General features: G+C 44.6%; 1 protein-coding gene across 1 annotated transcript in view; it reads left to right on the top strand.

Annotated features, from left to right (window-relative positions):
* The window catches only part of mmp17a (matrix metallopeptidase 17a), a gene marked incomplete at its 5' end in the record, with an annotated part of 53,198 nt that extends 41,804 nt beyond the window's left edge, over positions 1-11,394 (top strand). Inside the window, 3 exons of the mRNA XM_008286781.1 lie at positions 2,536-2,688; positions 3,494-3,751; positions 11,069-11,394. Of these exons, the coding sequence (XP_008285003.1) occupies positions 2,536-2,688; positions 3,494-3,751; positions 11,069-11,394 (737 nt within the window). The remainder of the gene's footprint in view (positions 1-2,535; positions 2,689-3,493; positions 3,752-11,068) is intronic.
* Positions 11,395-23,054: the final 11,660 nt, after the last annotated feature.

Consider the following 23,054-nt stretch of genomic DNA (forward strand, 5'->3'; position numbering starts at 1 on the left):
GGTCATTTTGTATTACCGTGAGGTTATTTTCTGTCCTATCTGTGCAGTTTTGAGTGAATTTGCGATTGTTTTTGCATCTTTTCAGTGTTTTATTATCATTTTGTGTTCTTAGTTGAGTTGCTTTTAGGCATCTTCTGGGTTGTTTTGTTTCTTTGGGCTCATTCTGTGGCTCTTTGGGGTCATTTTCTGTCCCATCTGGGTTTCTTTGAGGGGTCTTCATTGTTTTATGTCTGCGGTCATTTTTTGTCTGTTTGGGTGCTTTTTGAATGTCAGTGAAGTTGCTTTCAGTCTCTTTGGGGTTGTTTTGTGTCTGTGGGGTCATTTTGTATCCCTGTGAGACTATTTTCTGGCCTATCTGTGCAGTTTTGAGTGAATTTGCGACTGTTTTTGCATCTTTTCAGTGTTTTGCTATCATTTTGGGGTTTTAGTTGAGCTGGTTTTAGGCATCTTCAGGGTTGTTTCGGTTCTTTGGTCTCATTCTGTGTCTCTTTGGGGTCATTTTTTGTCCCATCTGGGTTTCTTTGAGGGATCTTCATTGTTTTATTTCTCTGCTGTCATTTTTTTGTCTCTTTGGGGTGCTTTTTGAATGTATGTGAAGTTGTTTTCAGTCTCTTTGGGGTTGTTTTGTTTCATTGAGGTCATTCTATATCCCTGTGAGGCTATTTTCTGTCCTATCTGTGCAGTTTTGAGTAAATTTTGGGTTGTTTTTGCATCTTTTTGGTGTTTTGTTATCATTTTGTGTTTTCAGTGGAGATGGTTTTAGGCATCTTCTGGGTAGTTCCGGGTTCATTCTGTGGCTCTTTGTTGTTATTTTTGTCCCATCTGGGTTTCTTCAAGGGATCTTTGTTGTTTTATGTCTCTGCTGTCATTTTATGTCTCTTTGGGTAGTTTCTGAATGTCTCTGAGCTCATTTTGTGTCTCTTTAGGGTTATTTTTTGTCCCATCAGGGTTTCTTTGAGGGATCTTTGTTGTTTTCTGTCTCTGCGGTCATTTTTTGTCTCTTTGGGATGGTTTTTGATTGTCTCTGAGGTTGTTTTGTGTCTCTTTAGTCATGTTTTTTCCTCTTTGGGATGGTTTTGAACGTATTTGTTGTTAGTTTTTTGCTTCTCTCTGTGGTTTGTTTTTTAATGCTAGTTTGGAATCCTTTTGTGACTCTTTAGAGAAACATCCAGCAGAAATAATAAGTACCTTCACACAGAGTCTCGGGGTGTTTTGGGCTTCTGGGTTCGTGCCTGGTGTTGCTTCTCTGATCATCCATCAGCGGTCGCACCATTCGGTCCTGAAAGAAAACTAGAAGTCAGAGCGTCGGCCTGAACGCTCTGCCGTCTGACAGATAGTCGTTAAACTCGTGACTGGTTTAGCTGCGTCTGGGTACTGTGCGATTTTCAAGGTGGTCAGCTTCACTCGGATGATGAAGTTTAGCTCAGAAGAAGCTTGAAACTTTGAGAAATGTATTGAAAATCGTCGGAAAGGTTCCGCTTGATCGCAGTGTCCCGAGGTCAGACGCTGATCCGCTTGCTTGCATTTTCCTCTCCTCTGCTAATTAGTTGCTTTCTGCTGCCACGGCTTGAGCATCTGAAGTCATGGAACACAAACTGAACCGACCGTCCTGGTAAGCAGAGGTCAGATGCTGGCAAAGTGTGAGCGGTCCTTTGGTAATTCAAAGGAGAGAGCTGTGTTGTTGTCAGAGATGGAAGAAAAAAAATCTGTTTTGGATTTTGATTAATGTCGGAGTGAAGATGTTTATTGTGGAACATATCTGCTGAAGGTTAAGTGGTACAAGAGGCAGACAAACAGCGACAATAAGAGAGAAGAAAGAAAAGAGGTGAAAGGAGGAAAGTGGACACGGAGCAGAGTGAAGTCCAGACTACCAATAGAAACTGAGTCATGTGTGGCTCCGAGGGGTCACATCCCAGCTCACACACGATTACACATCCTGCAGTCTAAACAAAATGCTCCTGTAGTGGCCGGACGACCGCTCGTACATTTTAATTCAAAGGAGCTCCTAAATGCAGGGAACAGCAGGCAGGTGTGCTGCAAACACAAAAGCAGGCTTTAATGAAAAGCTGATGGCCACTTACAGGAGTCCAGGCGAACATAAAACACAGAGGGCAGGTCCCGCACAGTCCCAGGAAGTAAGTAATCCCCAAATAAAGCAGTCCAGGAAACAAGGAGAAAACACTGACGGCGAACACGAAGGATGAGCCCAGACGAGGAACTCCAGCAGAGGAAGTGACAGAAAAGAAAGTAAATGTGGACACAAACTACGACTAAACACAAAACTGTGACGATCATGCTGGAGCTTGAAATTGATGTTTTTGAAAAATCCAGAAGGTTTTTGTTATTCAGAACATATTTTATACCAGAAATAGACAAAAACATGCATGAGAACATGATCTGTCTTCACTAACTTCTTGCTGATTATTTACTTTTTGTCCCAAGCAGAACCTCCAACGTGGCTTTTCTTGAAACAGACTCGGTCAGGATTTCCAGGAGAAGCTCTAACCAAACCAATCCTGTTCCTGTCCATCACAGGAAAGTACTTCTGGCGACTAACGAGAGAGAAGCACCTGGTGTCTCTCCGTCCGGCTCAGATTCATCGTTTCTGGAGGGGCCTCCCTCCCAACCTGGACAGCGTGGACGCCGTGTACGAGCGGCCAGGGGACCACAAAATAGTCTTTTTCAAAGGTAAACGTCTCTGCCAGGCTTCAGGTTACTATTTACGCCCGTTTTGCGTCATGTTGACTGGCGTAGTGTGGAAGCTGGTGTCACTCCCAGTTTATCACGTCTTTGTCAGGACAGTAAAAGTTGAACACAGTGGACGCTCTTTAGGGATATTTTCTAACGGGTAGTTCGATAGACATCTACAAATCCATTAGTGTCAGAAAAAGACGCTATGAGTCTGAATGTTCTCTACTGGTGTCGTCATTGTCTTTCCTTTTCAGGTAGTTAGAAGTTTTTTGTTTTTTGGGGTTTTTTTGGCCTTTATTTGACAGTTCAGTAGAGACAGAGGCAGGAAAGTGGGGAGACGAATGGGGGAGGGACCTGCAGCAAATGGCCGACGGGCTGGATTCGAACCCACGACTGCTGCGTCGGGGACTATAGCCCCAGTACATGGGTCACCAGTTCAACCAGTTGAGCTGTAGCGGCAGCATGTTGGATGTATTTTGCACAAATCTCAACCTTTACCGAGCAGTTTTGGTGTTTAAACTGAACCAAACAACTGATGAAAATGAAACTGAAGCATATGAAAAAATAATGTGACCTCCAGTCTCCAGTCTCTTACGTCCTTATGGGCTTTTTTTAAACTGAAAAATCTCCTTTATGTGTGGAAGCATCACATACTGCTGTGGGTGGCGCCATCACTAAAGGATAAATGTGCACGTCTCTCAGATTTCCAAAACGATGTTATTTGCCCCCCTGGGATTGAGAATGCATCGCTCTCTGTTCTAAACCAAAATATGAAGGTGTTGCCTCTGTTTTCACCCCTCAGGTCTGAAGTATTGGGTCTTCAAAGACAACAACGTGGAGGAGGGCTATCCTCGTCCCATCAGCGACTTCGGCCTCCCGATGGAAGGAGTGGACGCCGCCTTCGTTTGGCTGCACAACGACAAAACCTACTTCTTCAAGGACAACCACTACTGGCGCTACGACGACCACCAGCGGCGCATGGACCTGGGCTACCCTAAAGACAGCACGCTGTGGAAGGGGCTGCCGCCACAGCTGGACGACGCCATGAGGTGGTCGGACGGTGAGCGGCCGTAACTGCTGAGCCTTGTCCTGACAGACTGGTGTTTAGCGGTGTATGTTGGCAGGCGGTGCAGCACATCACTGGATGTGAGATTTCATCTGTGAGCTTTCTATCAGTATAATGGCGCCGCTTTAAAATAAGCCAAAGCTGGAAATCTACTCAAAATGTGAAGACAGATTTATAAAGCTTTATGTGGCTCCTAAGGGAGTCGTGAAAACAAAATGGGAAATTACATCACTCAAGCACTTTGAGTCAGAGACAACAAATTTTATATGAAAGACTGTTATAGGGGAATTTGTTGGAAGTGGATATTTAGACCTTCGGCGCCGGCTGCCAAATCAGCTCCTGAAATATGAATTCAATTCAAACTGACATGTTCAGCAAAATTTGGGACTTTTTTTTTACTACTTCAGCATCAGTTTCTTTATTCTGAAGGGAACTGGCTGCACATTGACATTACATACACACAGTTAGTGTATAGGCTTCTGGAAAATACACATCCACCATAACAAATACCCACTGACCCATAAAAAGTGAGCTGCGGTTATGGAAAATGAAATGTACAGCGGTATACTTGCCTTGCCTGGGGACCTTTCGGATACTAGCTGCTCGAGTTTCCACACAACAAACTTTTCAGATTACAGACACTGAGTCAGTCTACCAGAAAAGAACTTGTGAGACCGACCGGCGCCTGGGCTTGCCAACAACAGCCTTGACCTTTACACTGCAAACACAGTGAAGAGCCGTGTTGGGCGTTATGAACCCACAAGCCGGCCTCCTCAATTAATCCACGCCGCCACTGTGAGCTCAGCGGCCAGATACGCAGGGATCCCGCTGTTTGAAGAACACTTAGATGGGATGACAAGATCTCAGATTTAATCAAGGGGGGGTCCAGCGGAGAATGTTCCTGCCGCATTAACCTCAGCGCGGCCGACGTCTCGATCCGCAGATTCATCTTCCGACGCGGCTCCGGAGATGAAAGCAAAGTTTTCTCCCTTTGAGCAGTCAGTCAGCTTGTCTTCCTTAAAAAGACTTGAATGGCACCCGAGCGAGAGAGAGAAGGCAGTGAAAGCAACTGTTGATTTTACCCCTCGCAGCGACGCATTTTACACACTGCAGCAGCAGCAGCAGCTCTCGGTTCAGCTCCACTTCCTCCTGTGCAGCCGTCAGCCTCCCTAAGCAGCCCTATCACTACCGCTGTCGCTTCCCGTCTCGCTCGCGCTCTCCAGCAGCCGATGCCGTTTTAATTGCAGACTCGCTGTGGCATGAATTATCATTTGTGCAGGTTGGAAATTTTTTTTTATTTCGAAATCAATACTGCAGAAGTCTCACTTTCTGCCAGGACCGAGTTTTAAAACTAAAACGGGGTCAGAAGCGTTTGCGAAAGTTTCAGGGGAGCCAAACCCTCTGGAGCGGTGAGGGCAAGGCTGAAATAAAAAACATATAAGAGTGGATGTAGAGTGTGAATGTAGTGGAGCTGGTGGAGACCAAAACGGAGCAAAAAGGGACTAAATGTTGATCGAGGACTCCTGTTTTCAAGCTTATATATTTTATGCATTATTTTTATATATGGTGACCAAGAAATCTTGCGTTTGTTCGATCCACGTGATTTATCTGCTGTGCGATAAAAGATCAACGAAGAAGGTGCATTAAAAGCAGATAAAACCTTCGATAAATGCAGCTTTTTCTTTACTTAAACACATGAAAAATGTCACTACTGGAGTATTTAAATGTTCTTAAGAAACGACAACATTTCCGACGTCTGTTTTAGCGGTTGAGTGCTTCTGCCTTCATTATGCTGCACTCAGCTCAGGTATTCCCGCTGTAGCACCCACTCCAGGAATATTTTATCAGCCTCCCGAGCTGTATTTGCTCATCCCCACTCGGCGCCTGAATTATTTGTTAAACTTGAGTGTGCGACCACCGTCCTCACACAGATTGCAGCCTCCATTTATTTATTTTTTCCTCCTCTAATGGCGGTTTTTCTGTGACCACAGCCAAGACTTCCTTCTTCTTCTTTTTTTTTTGAGAGTATCTTGCTCATCTGTTGTCGCCGAAGTGTCATTGTGGCAGCATGAGCACTGCCTTCTGCTTGTAGATAATTAATCTGCTTCCAAAATATGATTATCGTCTGTGACATTTCTGAAAACACATCAGGGAGGAAGTCTCGCAGCCAGATGGACACGACCAGTATTGTTTTCTGCTAACTGCCGCTAAATTGGCTCGTGGTTTTTATGACATATGGTCAGCCACTGACCCGGCACTTGACAACTGCTTGAAAAAGTCATTACCAGTCACTGATGACCTTTCGCGAGCGTAAATCAGCCCGTTATGATCTTCCATCAAACGGCGCCGCTCCGCTTCGTCGCTAACCGAGTCGGAAGCGGAGGAAGCGGCAAACACGGTTTTCTGCGTGAAATCAGAAGTACGTACTGAGCTGCGAGCGATGCGGAGGTATTAATATCAGCCCTCCGTCTTTACCTGCCTTTGTTGAATCGTTCTAATTAACAAGCTCGAGTGTTTGGAGAGAATCTGTTGAACCGAGTTTCTGAATGTCAGCGTAATAATCAGACAGCAGGATCAGTCACCTCGGATGTGTCAGGAACTGAATGTACCCTCATCTATGAATACTTTACATTTAAATATTTCTTTTGTCCATTCAGCTTATACTATCTGCTTTTAGTTTTGTCAGTTTAAATCACTACAAAAGGCCCCAAAGTGATCTGCAGACATAACGAACAACACCATTAAACGCACCACTCATTAACCGTGTGCATGCTCCTCCCGTCCGATCCCTCTCATCACCTCGCCTCGCCGTAAACTTTCTCCTAACCTTCCTCCTCCCACACCTTTTTCCTCCTCTTCGTCCTCTGAAGGTGGCGAGTTTTATGGGTGGAGGTGGGGTTAATGCGATCTTTACCGGAGCATGTCACGCTCGAATCTGCCACGTCGGTAATGTTTACACACCGAGTGCATCTGTGCCGCTAAAACATTCGGGTCTTTTTTTTTACCTCCTATAAAATGCCTTCTATAAAAACAACCCACACACGTGTATATTCAGGCGTGAATGCGTGTGAGCTCACAGCTGCGTGTTTATCGGTTATGATGAGACATTATTAGCTGGAAAATAAACTGCGATAAGTAGGAGCGGCGTTGTGTAAATACCAGCAGCGGTTGAGATGCACAGAATAATTTGGCTCACGTCGAATGGTTTGACAATTTGATTTATCGTGGCTATTTGTGGAGCGTTCCTCTTGACTTTCAGACATAAAAATGTGCTATTTTGGTCTGCAGCACATTTTAACGCCTCTCTCACGGTTAAAAAGTTGATTAATAAGAGACTCGATGTAGGACTCTCTGATGATCGTAAATATGAGAAGTGAAGCAGCTTTTCCCAAGACGGGCTTTAAAATATTAAAAATAAAAACAACAACTTACAACGAACTCTTCGCTCAGGTGTATCTGGAAGGTTTGGTGTTCGCGCCAAATATTGATTTGTTTTAGTTTGTTTGCCTTTTTTCTGTTTTCTCACCTTTGTACGGAGCTAACAGGTAAATAAAAAGCAGGATCGAAGCGTCCTCGCTGCACCTGAAGCCTCCATCATAAACCTGGCCTCAACTATTTCTTCATTTTTTAAAGGATATTTAAAAAAAAGAAAGAAACTTTAAGAGGCTCAGACGAGATACGCTTCGATATAAATCTACATTTAAAGGGTAATGCGTTTCCTAAATGACCAATTATGGAGATAAAATCATGCATCGTGCGGCTCTGTTCCACAGAACCACACTATAAAAGTGTAAGGAGGCGGATATCGACATTGTCCTGACATTTGCTTTGACTAGACAAGAGCCTCGGATCTGGAGTCGGTCCCCAGATGCCGGAGAAAAGGTTGCCTGCTGTTCAAAAGCAATTATGGCGGGTCAAGATGCTGAGGACATACTGTAGTGGTCCCTCCATGGAGATTAATAATGTTTACTTTAACTTAAATTGTTTGGGAAGCCTTCTACAAAGCAAATCCACCTTTTAAAGAATGCCTCCTTCACTCCACTGTCCAGATTAGGCTTTGATGAAGCGCTTGAGCTTATTTTAACTGAAACAAAAGAATTAGCAGGAGGCACTCCGGTCCACAGCATCGCCTCTCTCCTCCGCTGCAGCTCCCGGAGGATCCACTGGAAGCTCTTTTCCCTGTCAGGTGTTTAGAGGTCTTGTGTTGTGTCTGAGTTTTCTCCGGCTTCAAAGGTCCGACTCCGAGCTCTGTGATGTGCGTACGTGCGCAGAAACACACAAGAAAGCAGAGAGAGTTCCTGCAGACGCCGCGGTTTCACGGAAGGACGAAATGCAATGCGGTCGTACAAACAGACAAACAGCCGTCCACGTGTGCACAGCTTCAGGCGGTGGAGCTGGAGCCACATCAAAGCCCTCATCTCCCTTCAGGCTGCCTCCATGAGCCGAGGATGAAGAGGGAAGGTGGAGGAAGGACAGAGGAATGAAGAAGACACAATAGCAGTTAGGATGGTGTCAAGGAGAGACATTAACAGCGTTTAAGAGATGGATATGAAGGATGATGAGAGACGTTGTGATGAGAAGATGCTGGAGGAAGAGCAGACATAAAGAAAATCTATATTGTTTGTTTTACATTCGTCTTTTTCTGCGGATGGATTTTCAATTGAGGGAGCGTCTCCGGGTTAGAAAACAAGCAGCATTCATAAAAATGTATGTAAAGACAGTTTTACTATTAAGAAATAGAGCAGCTGGCATCAAAACCAGCAGAGTCACTGTTTGTCATGCAAATCTGTGTTTAAAACACATCCTGGCATGAAGTGTCTTCCTTTTTTGTGCCACTTTTGATGCTAACGTGGGACATATAAGAGGTCGCTAGTCGAACTGATCATGTTAAACCAGGTTAGCTCCACAGGTTGGTAGAAATGACCTGCATGTGTCCAAAAGCATCAACAAACAGCAAGGGGGTAAAAGCAGCACTGATGCAAATTACTTTAAATCCAATCGGAGCGCCGCCACTCCATTTGTACAAGTGTTGTTTAAATCATCATAGCTCTGTTACCGTTTGTGCTGGAGAGAGCATTCAACCTGTTTCTGAAGTAAGAGAAGACGAGCTTTGTGGGGATATTCGGTGTATTACGGTAGCACGACGTACTCACAAGTTACTGCTGTCTGAACACAGACAAACCGATCAGGTCCGCCGACATTTTACCACGTTGCTGTAACTCCTCAAGAGAAAAAAGGGGCAAAAATAATCACTCAGAGTTTGATTTCTGACTGTTTTACAGCCAAAAAGCAGAAAAAAAATAAAATCCAGGCAGCCTGTGTGATACTTGGGTGTTATGGATGTATTTTAGTGTGTTTTGTGGTTCTTATAAATGTGTAAGTTGCTAAGATATGAAGCTGTTTACTTCAGTAGATAACCTCCCAGCTGTACAAGGCAGTAAGACTTTTACTGAACTGATACGCACCAGCTGATGCACTAACAGTCGTCCAGCTCTGACTTCCTTTACGAGCTCACGAGTTGAATGAGCTCACATGTTTGTTTACTTTTACCTGCTGAGTCAGAAATGTCTCCGAAAGCTCCCCAAGTGTTCCGCTGTCGACTGCAAGAGTGAACACAAGCGTCTTCGTGCACTCCTAGCATCTGAGGATGACTTTAATTTGTCACCACGACGATTAGAAAATCCTACGCTTTCATGCGTTGTGCGGCTAATGTGGCTAACAGTACCGTTAATGCCAACAGAACGCTGAGACAATGCAAGAGGGAGAGTATGAAATGCAAACTGAGATGCAGCCACCGTGTTAACCAGCAGCCGCTTCATACTGTGGCTCTAAACCACTAAACTACTGATTTTATATCTGACACGTTATTCCAACACATGAGGAGAAAACAACCACTCTGCTGTCAATGCACTGATATTTCCACACAGAATGACTGTTTTGGAGGAAAAGTTAGAAGCAGTAGAAGGTCCTGGTCTCACATCGTCAGTCATCAGTGTGTCAGCTGTCATGCAGGCAGCAGTCTGTCGATCACAGCTGCAGAGAGTCTGAATGTAAAGCTAGACACAATGATACAGCCCTGAAACCAGGAGTTATACCGAAATAAACCATCCATCCATCCACTATCTATACACCGCTTAATCCTCACCAGGGTCATGGGGGGCTGGAGTCTATGCCAGCTGACTCAGGGTGAAGGCAGGTTCACCTGGACAGGTAACCAGTCTATCACAGGGCTACACTTAGAGACAGACAACCAAGCACACTCACATTCACACCTACGGACAATTTACAATCACCAATTAACCTCAGCATGTTTCTGGACTGTGGGAGGAAGCCGGAGAACCCGAAGAGAACCCACGCTGCACGGGGAGAACATGGAGACTCCACACAGAAAGATCCCGGGTGTCCTCACCGGGACGTGAACCGGTGACCTTCTAGCTGCGAGGCGACGGTGCAAACCACCGAGACACCTTGCTGCCCCAGGGGTTGTACAGTCATGGTGAAATAAACCATCTTTGAGAATTTAAAGACATATTCTGAAGACTTTTTGTTAATTTGCTGGAGACGGGGAATATTGACCTCATACAGGTCAGATTGGCGACGGAGCCTCGCTGGCGTCAGCGTAGGATTGAATCAGTGTTGTAGATCAGGACCACACGAGCATCAAACTCTGCAGACTGTTTTTCTCTAGAATATTATAATCATAACGACGTGATGTGTTTCTCACCCAAAGCAATCAGTCTGCTCCTCCATCGGCTGTCACAGAGTCCCACACTGGAGCTCCAGACCCGAGTCAAACACCGAGCCCGACTTCATTAGCAATATTCATTAGCAGCCCTAAACACACAGCCACGGTGTGAGCTGTCTTACCTAAAAACAGGTTTTTTTTTTATTCCTGCAGTTTTCAATGCAAACCCTCATAGCCTTCATAAAATTCAGGTCTCTGACCAGATCGCTTGAGCTGTAATAGCCCATTATGCACCCAGCGCTAACGGGCACATTTCCTTCTTGGGATAATGAACATTTTCCACTCATTACTTTTGTGAATCGTGCACTTTTAGGCACAAAAACAACTTTTCATCTCGGTCTCCTCGTAAACTTTCAGTCATTTTGGGTCATTTTCTTCCCCTCACCTGCGTGTGAATCCCACTAATGGCATTACTCTGGACCTCATGCACGCTGCTGTTTGCTGTGCTGCAGCCGTGATGCTCATGAAACTAACTGTCCGTCCAACGTGAGGTTTGGTGTTGGATTGTTTTCTTCCCCATGTTGTTCTGTTCTAGTATTTAACCATCCCGTGTCCTCTCTCCGAAGGCTCGTCCTACTTCTTCAAGGGGAAGGAGTACTGGCGGGTGCCGGGCAGCGACATGGAGGTGGAGGCCGGATACCCCCGCCTCATCGCCAAGGACTGGCTGCTGTGCACTGAGATGCAGTCGGACTCTCCGGACGCGGAGCCCAAAAGCACGGAGACGAGAGTCAACGTGCACCGGCACCCGGACCACGCCGAGAACGGCTACGAGGTGTGCTCCTGCACCTCGGACACCGCCTCGCCTTCGGGGGTCCGCCTCTCGCCGTCGCCCCTCTGGCTGCTGCCTCCTCTCTGGACGCTGTCGCTGGCCCTCCGCTCTGAACTGCTATGATGCTAAAGCAAGGTTCTGGGTGCGACGGAGAGAGACTCGTTCCTCTGGAGGGCCGGCGGGCGCTCGGCTGAAACACAAACGGGGAAAAAGTTTTGTTCATATAAATATCGATTGGTATGTTTTTTGCTATTATTTCGCTGTTATTTATTTCACATCCGATGGTCATCTAAAGCGCCTTGCAGTATGGGTAGTACATCCTATTATCAGACTACACCCAGTAGGTCCACTGGCGGTAAAGGTAGTGTTGAGTTACACACATCCACAAGTTATATCGCTTCTTTTTTAAACGGCTAAACTGCCTCATCTTTTGCTAGGAGGGCTAACTGAGTGTAGAAACATGTTCACGTGGTATACGACAGAACTCAGAGAGAACCTGTAGTAGGTACATGTACAAGAAGTTTACAGCAATAATGAATGGCGTCCTTGGATGTAAAGAGATTTTAAAAATGACACTTAAAGAGAATAGTAATGACAGACATTTTGGGGAATCTGTTGCTTTGAGCTACTTGGTTTCAGCCAGCGCTTGGTTAGCTTTGTTTAGCCTCCCATCAGCCTCTAATATCACCTTTCCTTGTTTCTTTAATCCACATAAACCCTGCAAACGCATAAAAAACAGCACATTTCAGTGCGCCATTACTCAGATTTTGTGACCTTTCGGCAGAGCCAGAAATATTCGAGCATCAATCTCCTCATCTGACTCTCAGCAAGAAGATGAAGAAGCACATTCCCCAAAATGTCAAACTATTGCTTTAAATAGTGGCTGGCAAGCAAAACTTCGTGCCAGCCTGCCTCCCCCCTATCCAATCAAACGGTCATGTTGAGATTTAGGCTGGTTGGATCCACCAGTTCTAGAGAAAGAGGATTTTTACTGCCAGGAACCCAGAGCATCCTGGAACATACGTAGATACTGTAGGTAGACGGCTGACTGACACTCTGGACAGACAGGTGAGGAGATGTAGTGCAGATAGATGGTTAGGTTTACAGGTGAACGGCCTCACGGGATCCTGACAGAAAGATGCATGAGTGGCGTGCCGGGTGTCGACAGCTAGACGGATGGCATTCAGAAAGCCGGGTGACTCCCACCCACGAAGAAAAAAGGGCCAGTCTGGGACACGGGAGGGAAGACGAATGAATGTTAGAAAGTTCAAATCGGAGACTCTCACAGTTGCTTCACACCGTTCTCCTCGCTTGTATCCTTTACCTGTATTTGAGGAAATGACGCACACGTATCTACACATCGTTTTCACCGGAAGCATTCCCTGCCATTATCAGAGGTAGTATTGGTTTGTGGTATTTTTATTTTATTTTATTTTATTTTTTTTGTAATAAATATGGATAGATTGTGAGTCCATATTGCTTTGAGAGCATTTCCTACGTCGATTCGCCTCCTACCGGTGACGGAGACCTCACAATATGGCAACCGGATTTATCGTTGCTGAATATATTTACCTACAGTTTAAATATAGACACAGATATATTTGAGTTGAGATGTTCCATGGTTGCTGCAAACCAAGCGGACTGTGTATATTTCAAGCTGTGTTTTCTAATGTAAAATATTTTTGTAGAAAAAACATTAAAGAATCTGAATGACTCTGTTGGCTAACTGGGGTCCCGTGAATGAGCACCGAGGTGGATTATTTTCCAGTCGTGCGGCTGCGTGGGCTGAGCGTGTAATTACTTTAGTGTCATTGAAAAGGAGCCCGAGCTCAAAGGCAGATGAAGGTAACGCGACAGCTTGCAGACACCAACTGCTAGCTGCATCCATTCCACCTCTCTGATGTTCTTACAGCACGTTCCCTCTCAGAACGGTCACTGCTGCTCGTCAGAAATGCAAACCACGTCAATCACACCACACACTCGGTCCCGGGCTGCTTTATGAACAGATTTGCTGGCACGGGATTATATGTCGTTTTTTTTTGCAGGGAAGCAGAGAAATAACGTCACATGATGCAGAAATGTTCAGATGCTGTTAAATTAGCGATCAGAGTCAACTGTTGACAGAAAACGACAAGACGAGCGCTTGAACACATCGCACAGGAAAACCAGTGATGCTGGCAGGTCCCTCCCTTATTTAGAAAATCACAGCTTTCAACTTAAGCGCTAATTCATGCCTTTATGTGTATGCATATGCGATCTCTTATTGAAAAACACAGCACAGCGCAGTTCTTACAGGATATAGCAGCTACTTGGAGATCCGGCACCATGTCAGTGATTAATCCTGAGGTTTGGGCAGACGTACCACAAGGTTTCTGGAGAATTTCAAACTTCCCTCTGGGCTCCGTCGATGGAATCAAAGGTCCTCCAAAGACCGGCAGCGACGATTTCAACGACAACTCTTCTAATGATGGATTATAAAGGCGTCAGAGAATCATTTTGTTCACTCTTCTCTTTAAAACAAACATTTGTTTTGAGCACCGTTTGGTTTTCTTGCAGCGTTGACACAAGTTCTGGGTTGTTTGCAGATTCTGGAGGATTTGGATGGATGACGAAGTTTACGTCACGCGTACCCATGCAGGAAGCATGGGTACACATGAACCACTGGATGTCGCTAGAGCACCAGCATCTCACACCTCAACCCATTTTTTAAATCTTACAACCAGGAATGCAACCATTAGCCGACGCCAGCATCGTGAAACACATCAGATGGCCGCTGGGAGTTGCTGTCAACTCGAGTAGCGTTACTTTGATTTTACCTGTTTTGCCTTCTTGCGATTTGTCGCTGTTCCACTTTTTCTGCACAGATTAGAGCAGAACGGGTGGAAACACAAGCAGCCGAGGAGTAGAGGAGGAGAGCCTTCAAAAAGCAGTGAAGACTCATGTTGAGCTGAAAGGAATGCAGGGATGCAATCTAGTGCAGTGTGGGAGGACGCTCTCAGACTGTTTGCAATGGCCAATCGTTTCAAAGGGAGGAGTTCACATGCACTAACATGCACTAACGGGCACATGTGGCCAGAAACAAAGACCAGAGAAGCTTGGATCACAACGCTCAGATGTTATCATGTCATATGTTTACAGAGCAGATTGTTCGCTGCTATGTTGGTGCAATACTTCCGTGCAAAATCTCACATATTGCACCTTTAAGTTTCAAAAGCATCAGCTGTGTCTGCATCTATATCGACTCTACGATTGTTTAGTATTCTGCCTTCAAACATGTTTCCTGTTCTGCCTCCAAACATTACATGAACACAACAGCCGACGTGTTTCCTTGTAATTACGTTTCTCAGTATATAACGTTAAAGAGTTCTCATAAGTTATTATCATGTTAGTTTAAAATGAATTCATTGTTATTCCCGCTGCATTCCCCCTTTGTCACGCCGTGCAGGCCGGGCTGCGACACCACTAAGAGCAGCAATTTTTCTTCCCACCTCTTGACACACTTGAGTGGTGTTAATTAACTGGTGTGGCTCGGCGGCCACCAGGAGAGCTGCTGCTCCCTGCAGCAAGCGCAGCAGCAGGAGGGTCGTTTTCAAACAGTTTGTCCACCGGAGCCAGTTTGACCCGACACCTAATTGTTAGAGCAGTCGTTCTGTCGCTATTTCATCAGGCCGGCGTAATATGCATCATAGAAATTAGATTTTTAATAGAACTGTTAAATAAAAATTTGCTGCTTTTATTAAAAATTTGTCGTTTTCAATTAACACGTCCAGGCCTGACTCGGTCTTGATTGGCAGCAAATATTCACACGGTTTCTGTCTCCAGAGGATCCCGCTGTGTGACTTTTTAATGTTTGAGAACCTGTGATCGACTGTTGTGTTTCAGCTACATGCACAAAATATACAATTAATATACGAGACAGGATGTGTTTTGCTTTAATCCTGGGTGCTTTTCATAAAACAATAATCCTCACATTATCTGATGAACGTCGAGATGGAACCATCAGCAAAACCACAATTCAAATAATGAGGTTTGAGTTTTACCAGGAGGGGAAACAAAACAGACAAAGCAATGAAGGAGACGAAGGCACGCAGATGGAAACGACTGTTGAACCGTTAGGGCTAACATATGGAGGGAAGTGTATAACTGTGGTAGATTAATTACAAAAGAATCCTCCGCAAATAGAGGAAACGTTTCAACAACTGTTCAAACAAAGAGCGCCCTGTGGCAGACAGACACCAGCTTCACCAACTCAACCACAGTAAGTGCAAATGCAAAAACCAGTAGCCTGTGTGGAGGAGCTGACCTGTGGAGTCCTCCGTTAAACACTGTGCACATGTAATTGTTCGTGCCCACACACCCAAAGTACGGCAAAGTCTGGCCGTTCCCACAGTCGCTGCGCCGTGGAGCAGTGATGCTGTCAAGACTCTTGGCTCCGAGCTGATGCATGGCAGCGCAGTTCAGGAACGGGTCTGCAGAAGGAGCTGGTTCAAGCTTGCTCGGTGAGAGAATCGTTGGGCTGACTTGTCAGACGGGGCTCTGGCAGCCCTCTGCTGTCACATTCCACCACAGGTCAGACTGAATTCAACTCTTGCCCACACAAGCGGGGGGATGTGGCGGTAGGAAGGCTTCACCCGTCGGCTTCTGCTCGGTCCAGAGTCTGAGCAGCAGCAACGCCTCCACTGCAGCATCCTGGTGAGACAACAGTGGACGTGAGAGACACAATGAGCGTTTTCGTTGTTATTCTGCCGCTGAGAGGAAACGCAGAGCAGAAAGGACGAACAGGTTGATGTAGAGCGAGCAGGAGAATGTTTAAAAAGTGAGACACAGGACGTAGAATGAGAGCGGAGACACCCTTGATCTTACCGGAGCAAAACTCAACAAACTGACGGTGAGACGCCACGAACAACCTCAATCAAACCGAGATAAAACAGGAGCCGAGTCAAAGGGGACTCATTAATACGCACAAAACACTTCCATTTCTGCCGCTTTGCATGTAAACAGTCTAGAGGTGTAGACACCAGTTGCTGTTTCACGTCGTTAGATCTTGAGCACACAGTAGACTTTAGAAATGGATACTTGAAAGTATATGAGGATGAAAAGCTCTCAGCAGGAACTTCATGCTTCCCATCCATCTTTGAAGCTGCTTTATCCTGAGGAGGACTGAACCGGAGTCTGTCCAAGTTGACAAGAGGCCAGGTTGACCCATCCACCCACCCCAACCCTCTACAGTCACCCCTGTTTCCTCCCTTGTCAGAACTCCTCCTGCCACCACCAGACAAACATCCCTTTGTGACAGATTTTGCCATTTGTCTCGACTCTCTTTAAGCATTCTTGTCCAGATCTTCAGGTTGAAACTCAGACAGAGATATCAACAAAAACACAAATGTGTTCGCGGATCGCAGCGGCAACGAAACCATTTCATTTTTGGGAACTCCTGCTACACTGAAGTCTCATTATCCGTTTGGAAGATTTCCATAAAACTCCCATTAACCTTTTAATTTCATTCACTCCGTCTTCCAGATTCACGGTTTCCAGCGTGCACGGTGGGGTGTAATGAACTTCACAGTGTCTAGGAGGAATGTGGGGCTCTGCGGTGGAGGTAAAATATCTCATCCTGCTACAGTGCTCCATCCATCTATCCTTAAGTTGTGCCTGTGTTCTGTGTGGAGGGGCTGAAGTCTATCCCTGCTCACCGAAGGCAAGAAGCATCCTGGACAGGTGACCCATCCATCACCGGGTACCCACAAACAACCACATGCACACCTACAGTCAGAATCATCGTTTAACCAAGCGTGCATGTCTACAGAGTCCACCCAGAACCTTCTGGCTCCCCCTGCACCACCTTATTTCATGCCGTATTACTTTTTAATATTAGTGCAAGATAACATCTCCTGAAATCTTTTCAACCTCATCGTATCTGACTCCATCCTCAAGTAATTGGATTTTGAGATAAGACGGATGAAACCTGATTTTGTTGAGGATGGCTCGGTTCCATCAGGTGTCCCAGTAAACCCTGACAGCGGGCCAGAGGACGACGCCGGGACCCTGGGACTCGCTCAGCTACGTAAACACCACCTGACTTTAATGTGGTGGTATCAGTCGGGAGGCGGGTGCAAACATAACGCTGTCATTACGGCATCAGTCATGCGTGGGCTTCCTCTGCTATCGCAAGCTGTGAAAAATGTCCACGATCAGCAGTTCTGAGAGCGTTTACGAGTGTTTCTTCTCGCGGCCACTCAGCTGTGCGATCATTTTAAAGATCTGTAACGTGACACCGCCGAAGTCAACAGCGACACTGTTTACGGCTTGTGTTTTCAGCACGGCTTGGAGCTTTTCAAAAGCTTTATATCCACTCTATGAATACCAAGGTCTCCCCTGAGCCTCAGACTCCCTCAGTTGTGTAATAGAGTGTATTGAATTTCCCTCAGATTCTCACTTTAATTATCTGCTGTGACCTATTGGCGCTGATCACAAACTTGAGCATGGCAATGCGGCACGCCGACAGAACTGTTATGCCGCTCAAGTTTTTTACATTAGTGCAGGGATGGGTTTAAAAAGCGGTGACCTTCATGGCGAAATTAGTGGCTATCCATCTGCATGAAGGGAAGGAAATGAGCAGGGAACGCAGCCACCTGATGTTAGCAAAGAGAGGAGAGGCCTTGGAGGAGGCGGCTGGCCTTCGCTCAACACGATAACTTCGTCCTGACAGATGTGAGTCCTGAGCAGCGGTTTGTCATAAAAGTAAACAATAAAATGCACTGACGAGGGATAAATAATTAACGTCTGTGCATTGATTAGTTGACTATTTTGCATTTGTTTGCTTGCAAAAACAAAAAGTAAATTGGCATTAATTGTCAATCAGCTGCATGCAGCCAAATCGATTTTGAGCCATTAGGAGCAGACGGCAAACGTCAAAAAGGAAAATTTGGTCAAATGGCTTAAAATGAAGAGCAGTTGCAAAAAAAAATAAAAAATACAGGAAGCCAATTCATGCTAATGTACATTTAAGCAGTTCTTTCTTTGAACTGTGGGGATTTGTATGACTGGAGGCTTTGCTCTCAGCAGAACCATGACGTGTCTCATTGAAACCTTCCCTCGCTGAACGTTTTCGTCGAGGCGTTGGCAGAATTTTTACTCAAGTATTGTACCTCAGTACTGATTCCAGACACTTATTTGCACACAAAACCTATAAAGAGCTTATAAAATAGTCATTAGCTGCAATCCTTTTCAAGAAAGTTCAAAACAAGCTAAACCTCAACTGTAAAAATCCTACTTTTACATCAAAACATGGTGAATCATACCTAATGATATGATATAAAGTTGTATAAGAGTCACAAAAGATGTTTTTCTGCTCTGAGTACTTGTACTTTTAACATTTCAAGTAGATTTTCAGGGTGGTGTCACATTAAGGAGTAATTCAAGACGTCTATTTGCATCACTTAATTGAGGTAAGGTTGCAGGATTTAAAAAAAAAAAAAAAAAGGTAAATTACTGACTCAGAAAAGGCTTTAAAGCCACAAACATTATTTTAATGTGTTGGGTTGACTTAATAATCTCAGTAATTGTATCGACTTAATATCGTGCGATAATTTAAACTCAAATTTCTCAAATTAAAACTAAATTCAATTTGAGGTAACTTAATAAAATGGGGTTTTAACTTAACTTTTTCTTCATCTTGAGTTTCAGATTTCAAATTCAATCCCACGTCCTCACGTCCCTGAACTATCTGAGAGGAATGTAGAGGAAAAGCTAATTCACTGAACTCACTGTCGTTTGTTGGCTGAACATAATTTCATTAGAAGTTGTCTCAACTCAAAAAGATTAATGCAAACTGCTTTTTTTTTTAGTTGAGCCCAAATATTATTTTTTAGAGTGTAGTACTTTTACCTATATATGAAGATGTAAGGGGGCAGGTAAGTCCCAGTGAGAACAGAAACTACGTCCCCATAAAGTAGCACATACAATGGACCATTCATTCCCTTTATTACAGAATATATTGATAGGATGAATGATTATATGAAAACCAAGAAGTGTACGAAGAAGTAAGAATGCTGGGTGGAAAACACGCCACTATAAACCCGATAAGCGTCACACACGGTGCTATATATTTGCACGTCGTGCTTTTTCCCACATGAGAGCTCGTTAGTGCGGCTGAACCCTCCTGCGTTACATAAATATGCCATTTAAACGGCAGTTCGATGAACGGCTCATTGTGTGCAGCCAACGAGCATCTTGGGACGCCGGCTGCCAACAAGTCCAACCAGAGCGAGCACCTGAAGGCCTCACGAGCTGAAACCTAATGTAGGACAGGAAGAACCAATCAATCATCGCGCTGGAGCCACGGAGCGGCTAAAATAATGGAAACCAGAGCGAGGCCCTGCAGAGCGGACACCTGCAACCGTGGCTGCCGGGTCGCTCGCAGCAAAAAGCACACCAGCCGTCCTGCGTGGTGGAAACTTTCTGACAAAGTACTGAAGAGCAGCAGAGTCAGAACCGAATTAGCATTTTTCAGATTCGGAAGCACATCACAGCATGAACCAAACTGCAGCCTCTTGTCAGCGGCGCATCATTATGCAGACCTGCACTGCTCTGTGGATGGAGCTGGGCTTTTTTCTTTTCCTTCCCTCAGCTCAGGAAAACCAGTTAATGACAGCGTGCAGCAGTGCTGGAGTGTTACACAACAGCTGGATGGCATCTAAATCCGTTAAGTTAAGGTACCGTGGTGCTGATTGAGAGGATAATCTTGCTGCTCATTCTCATGTGAGCCAAAAAACACGTGAACATTCAATTTATTAATCATTTCATATCTTCTATTAACTCTCCAAAGCAAAACTTGTTTCCAGCCTCGTTTTCTTTCATAATAACGTCACTGATTGAATTTCTTTGGTGGATTTTTGCCAAAGGTGATGGAAAAATTAACAATGACATAAAATAAACAGCAGCTTAACAAAAAAATATGATTTCCCCCAAAAAGTTTGCATAACAGTTCTTCAGAACAGTGAGAGGCTGAGCTGGTGTCTTCTGCGCTCCTCTACTGCCCTCCTCTGGTGATGAATGTTCATCTGCTCACTACAGCACAGATGTACCAAAACTGCACAGCTGACAGTGTTGTGCTATTGGTTCATATTGCAGTCTGTCTCTATGGTGTTAAATTACAAACAAATTTATCAGTTGCACCTGCAAAAAAGACTTTAATCTGAAGGGTAATAATCAACCTGAGCTGGTAACTGAGCCAGTCGTCCTCAAATCCGTTAAAGAAAAGGCAAAATTCACATTCAAATAACAAGAAACTGAAAAAAGTAATAATAAATAAAGATTTGCTAAATTATAATTTAGTGAAATAAGACATTGCTTTGAATTGTGGTTAAAAGAATAATTTTTTAAAAATAAATAAAACTGTCCCGGACACATCAGAGCACTTTGCTGATGAGCAGTGGGCCAGAATACCTGTCAACAGGTGCACAAGTCTGACTGAGAGTTACAGGAAACACCTGATTGGCTCAAAGGGTTGTTCAACAAAATATTAATTTATGGGTCCCATCATGCTGTTTTTATGTTTTTTTGTTTTTTTGTTTGTTTGTTTTTGTTTTTAAAAAATATTTCTGTTAAACCACAATTCCAAGGCAACGTCAAGATTTTCATTATTTTTTTTATTTATCATTACTTCTGTCAATTTCAACTTATTTCAGCAGGTTTTCCTCCTTTAATAGGAGGGTATGAATACATTTAAAGGACGACTGTATATATTCCTTGCATTAGAATTAGAACATCATTAAGTTGATCGTGTTTAATTCTGCAGACCAGCAAAATTAACGAGTGGCTCTGAGTGGAGTGTGTGAATCTGAGGTGTTTGTAATATTGTGAGGAAGGACGTACATACAGCGGACATGGAAATAAAGAAATGCAGGTAAAACAAACTGCAGGTGATCCTGTAGGACTTTAATATAAAACCATCTTACATGACTGCTGTCATCAGTAATGAGAAGACGACGCTACTGGGCCAGAACACAAGGTCAAAATACTGTATATGCAGTGTATCTCTGATAGTTTAATCCGTCTACGAGCAGCGTTTTCGTCCATCGTCCTGCAAAAAATCCACCTGACACAGCCTTTAAGTGTTCAAACAGGCCAAGACTTCCCTGTCTTCATCATTTAACCTTAACCGGGTGTACGGCTGACGTCGGTCGAACGGGGGATTAAAATCTATTGAATTATTGATCCAAAGGTAAGACGGAGTTCAATCTGTCTCCTGTTAGTTTTTCCCTTGATTGCTTTTGATGTGTTGGCCTGGACGTCTGCACCACAACAACCTTCTGCAGGGAGCAAACGTTGCTCTTTGATCGCTCCATGTTACCCCACAACCTCCAACCTTAAACAAACCTTAGGAAGGCTGTCAGTCTAAAGAAATTAAAAGCTGATTAAATGTCCAATACATAGACACAAATCTAAGGTGCAATATGCATGATGTTGAACATAAAATAAAGCATTAACATGGCAGCAACAATTATCTGCTCTATAAAAATGTAGTGAAGTAATGGTGTCTGTAGAAGAGCATGAAGTTTTTGTGTGTTGCAGCTTATCTGGCTGCAAATGCATGTCCGTGCATGTGAGTCCATCCCGTTGGACCTGCTGGGCCTCTGTGCATTCATAAATAGATCCAAAGTGACCTCCTACAAAGCAAGAGTGCAGCCCAGCATTCAGAATTTTAATTGTGAGTATTTTATTTACGTTATTTACTTAGTTTTTACTTCAGCTCAGTGTCAGAGTCTCTACTGTTGTTGTTTTCTTCTTCGTCTCTGTTCCAGTCTCTGCATGTTGGTTTCCACTCAGGAGGCAGAAACAGAAAAACGTGAGCAGAGAAGGAGGAAAATGAAGCGAAGAAGAAACACTTGAGTTGACTACGACTTGTTACGGTCAGTTTATAACGCTGAGGAGCTGGTTTTAGCCGATCTGGTTGGCAGATGTGCTCATTTGTTCTGGTCCTTCTAACACTGATCACTGCCCTCTCACAGGAGATCTCCAGATCGTCTTCTCTTGTGTTTTTCCCTCTTCTGTCCGTTCTTCAACATCTGCTGGTTTCCCTCTCATCCTCATGAATGTTGTTAAATTTCTTCAGCAGCCTCCACGTTCCAACGTCACTTCTAATATGAAACAAGTCAAATTTTCAACTGGTTTTGCAGTGATGGAGATCATAAAAAAATGCTGTTAATGCTGATTGGAGTTCTTCTCTCCACCTTGAGGTGAACTGATCTAAACCTAAGCTGTGAGGTCACTTCCTTTCTAACATCTAACCTCCATCTTGCCTCCAGCTAGTTCAGAATGCAGCAGCTCGGCTTCTTACATCAGATCAGCCTGAACCCGGCTCCACTGACTCCCTGTTCCTGTAAGGATTGATTTTCAGATTTTACTGATCACGTCTGGGACTGGCCTCAACCTCCATCGTGGAAATGCTGAAGCCACATGAGCCGGTTTGCAGCCGTAGATCCTCAGACGGAGCCCTTCTGGCTGTTCCAAGGCCGAGGCTTAAATCTAAAGGTGTCTGTGCTTTTGCCATCAGCTTTGGAAAGACCTGCCTGAGGAGACGAGGCTCACAGAAAATGTCGCATATTGTGCCTCATTTTAGCAGTTTGTGAAGGTCTGACGTGTCCCCACAGAGCGTCTGTCAATGTTTCCGCTCAAAATGCTGCAAAAATAGTTCATTCTGCACAACGCCTGGCCTTAGCCGTGCTCTAAACGGGATGCTTCAGTGTCTGTAGCTTTAATTGATGCTAAGCTGCTGCTGT

Source organism: Stegastes partitus, unplaced genomic scaffold (assembly GCF_000690725.1).
Source record: "Stegastes partitus isolate 25-593 unplaced genomic scaffold, Stegastes_partitus-1.0.2 Scaffold469, whole genome shotgun sequence".
NCBI lineage: Eukaryota > Metazoa > Chordata > Actinopteri > Pomacentridae > Stegastes > Stegastes partitus.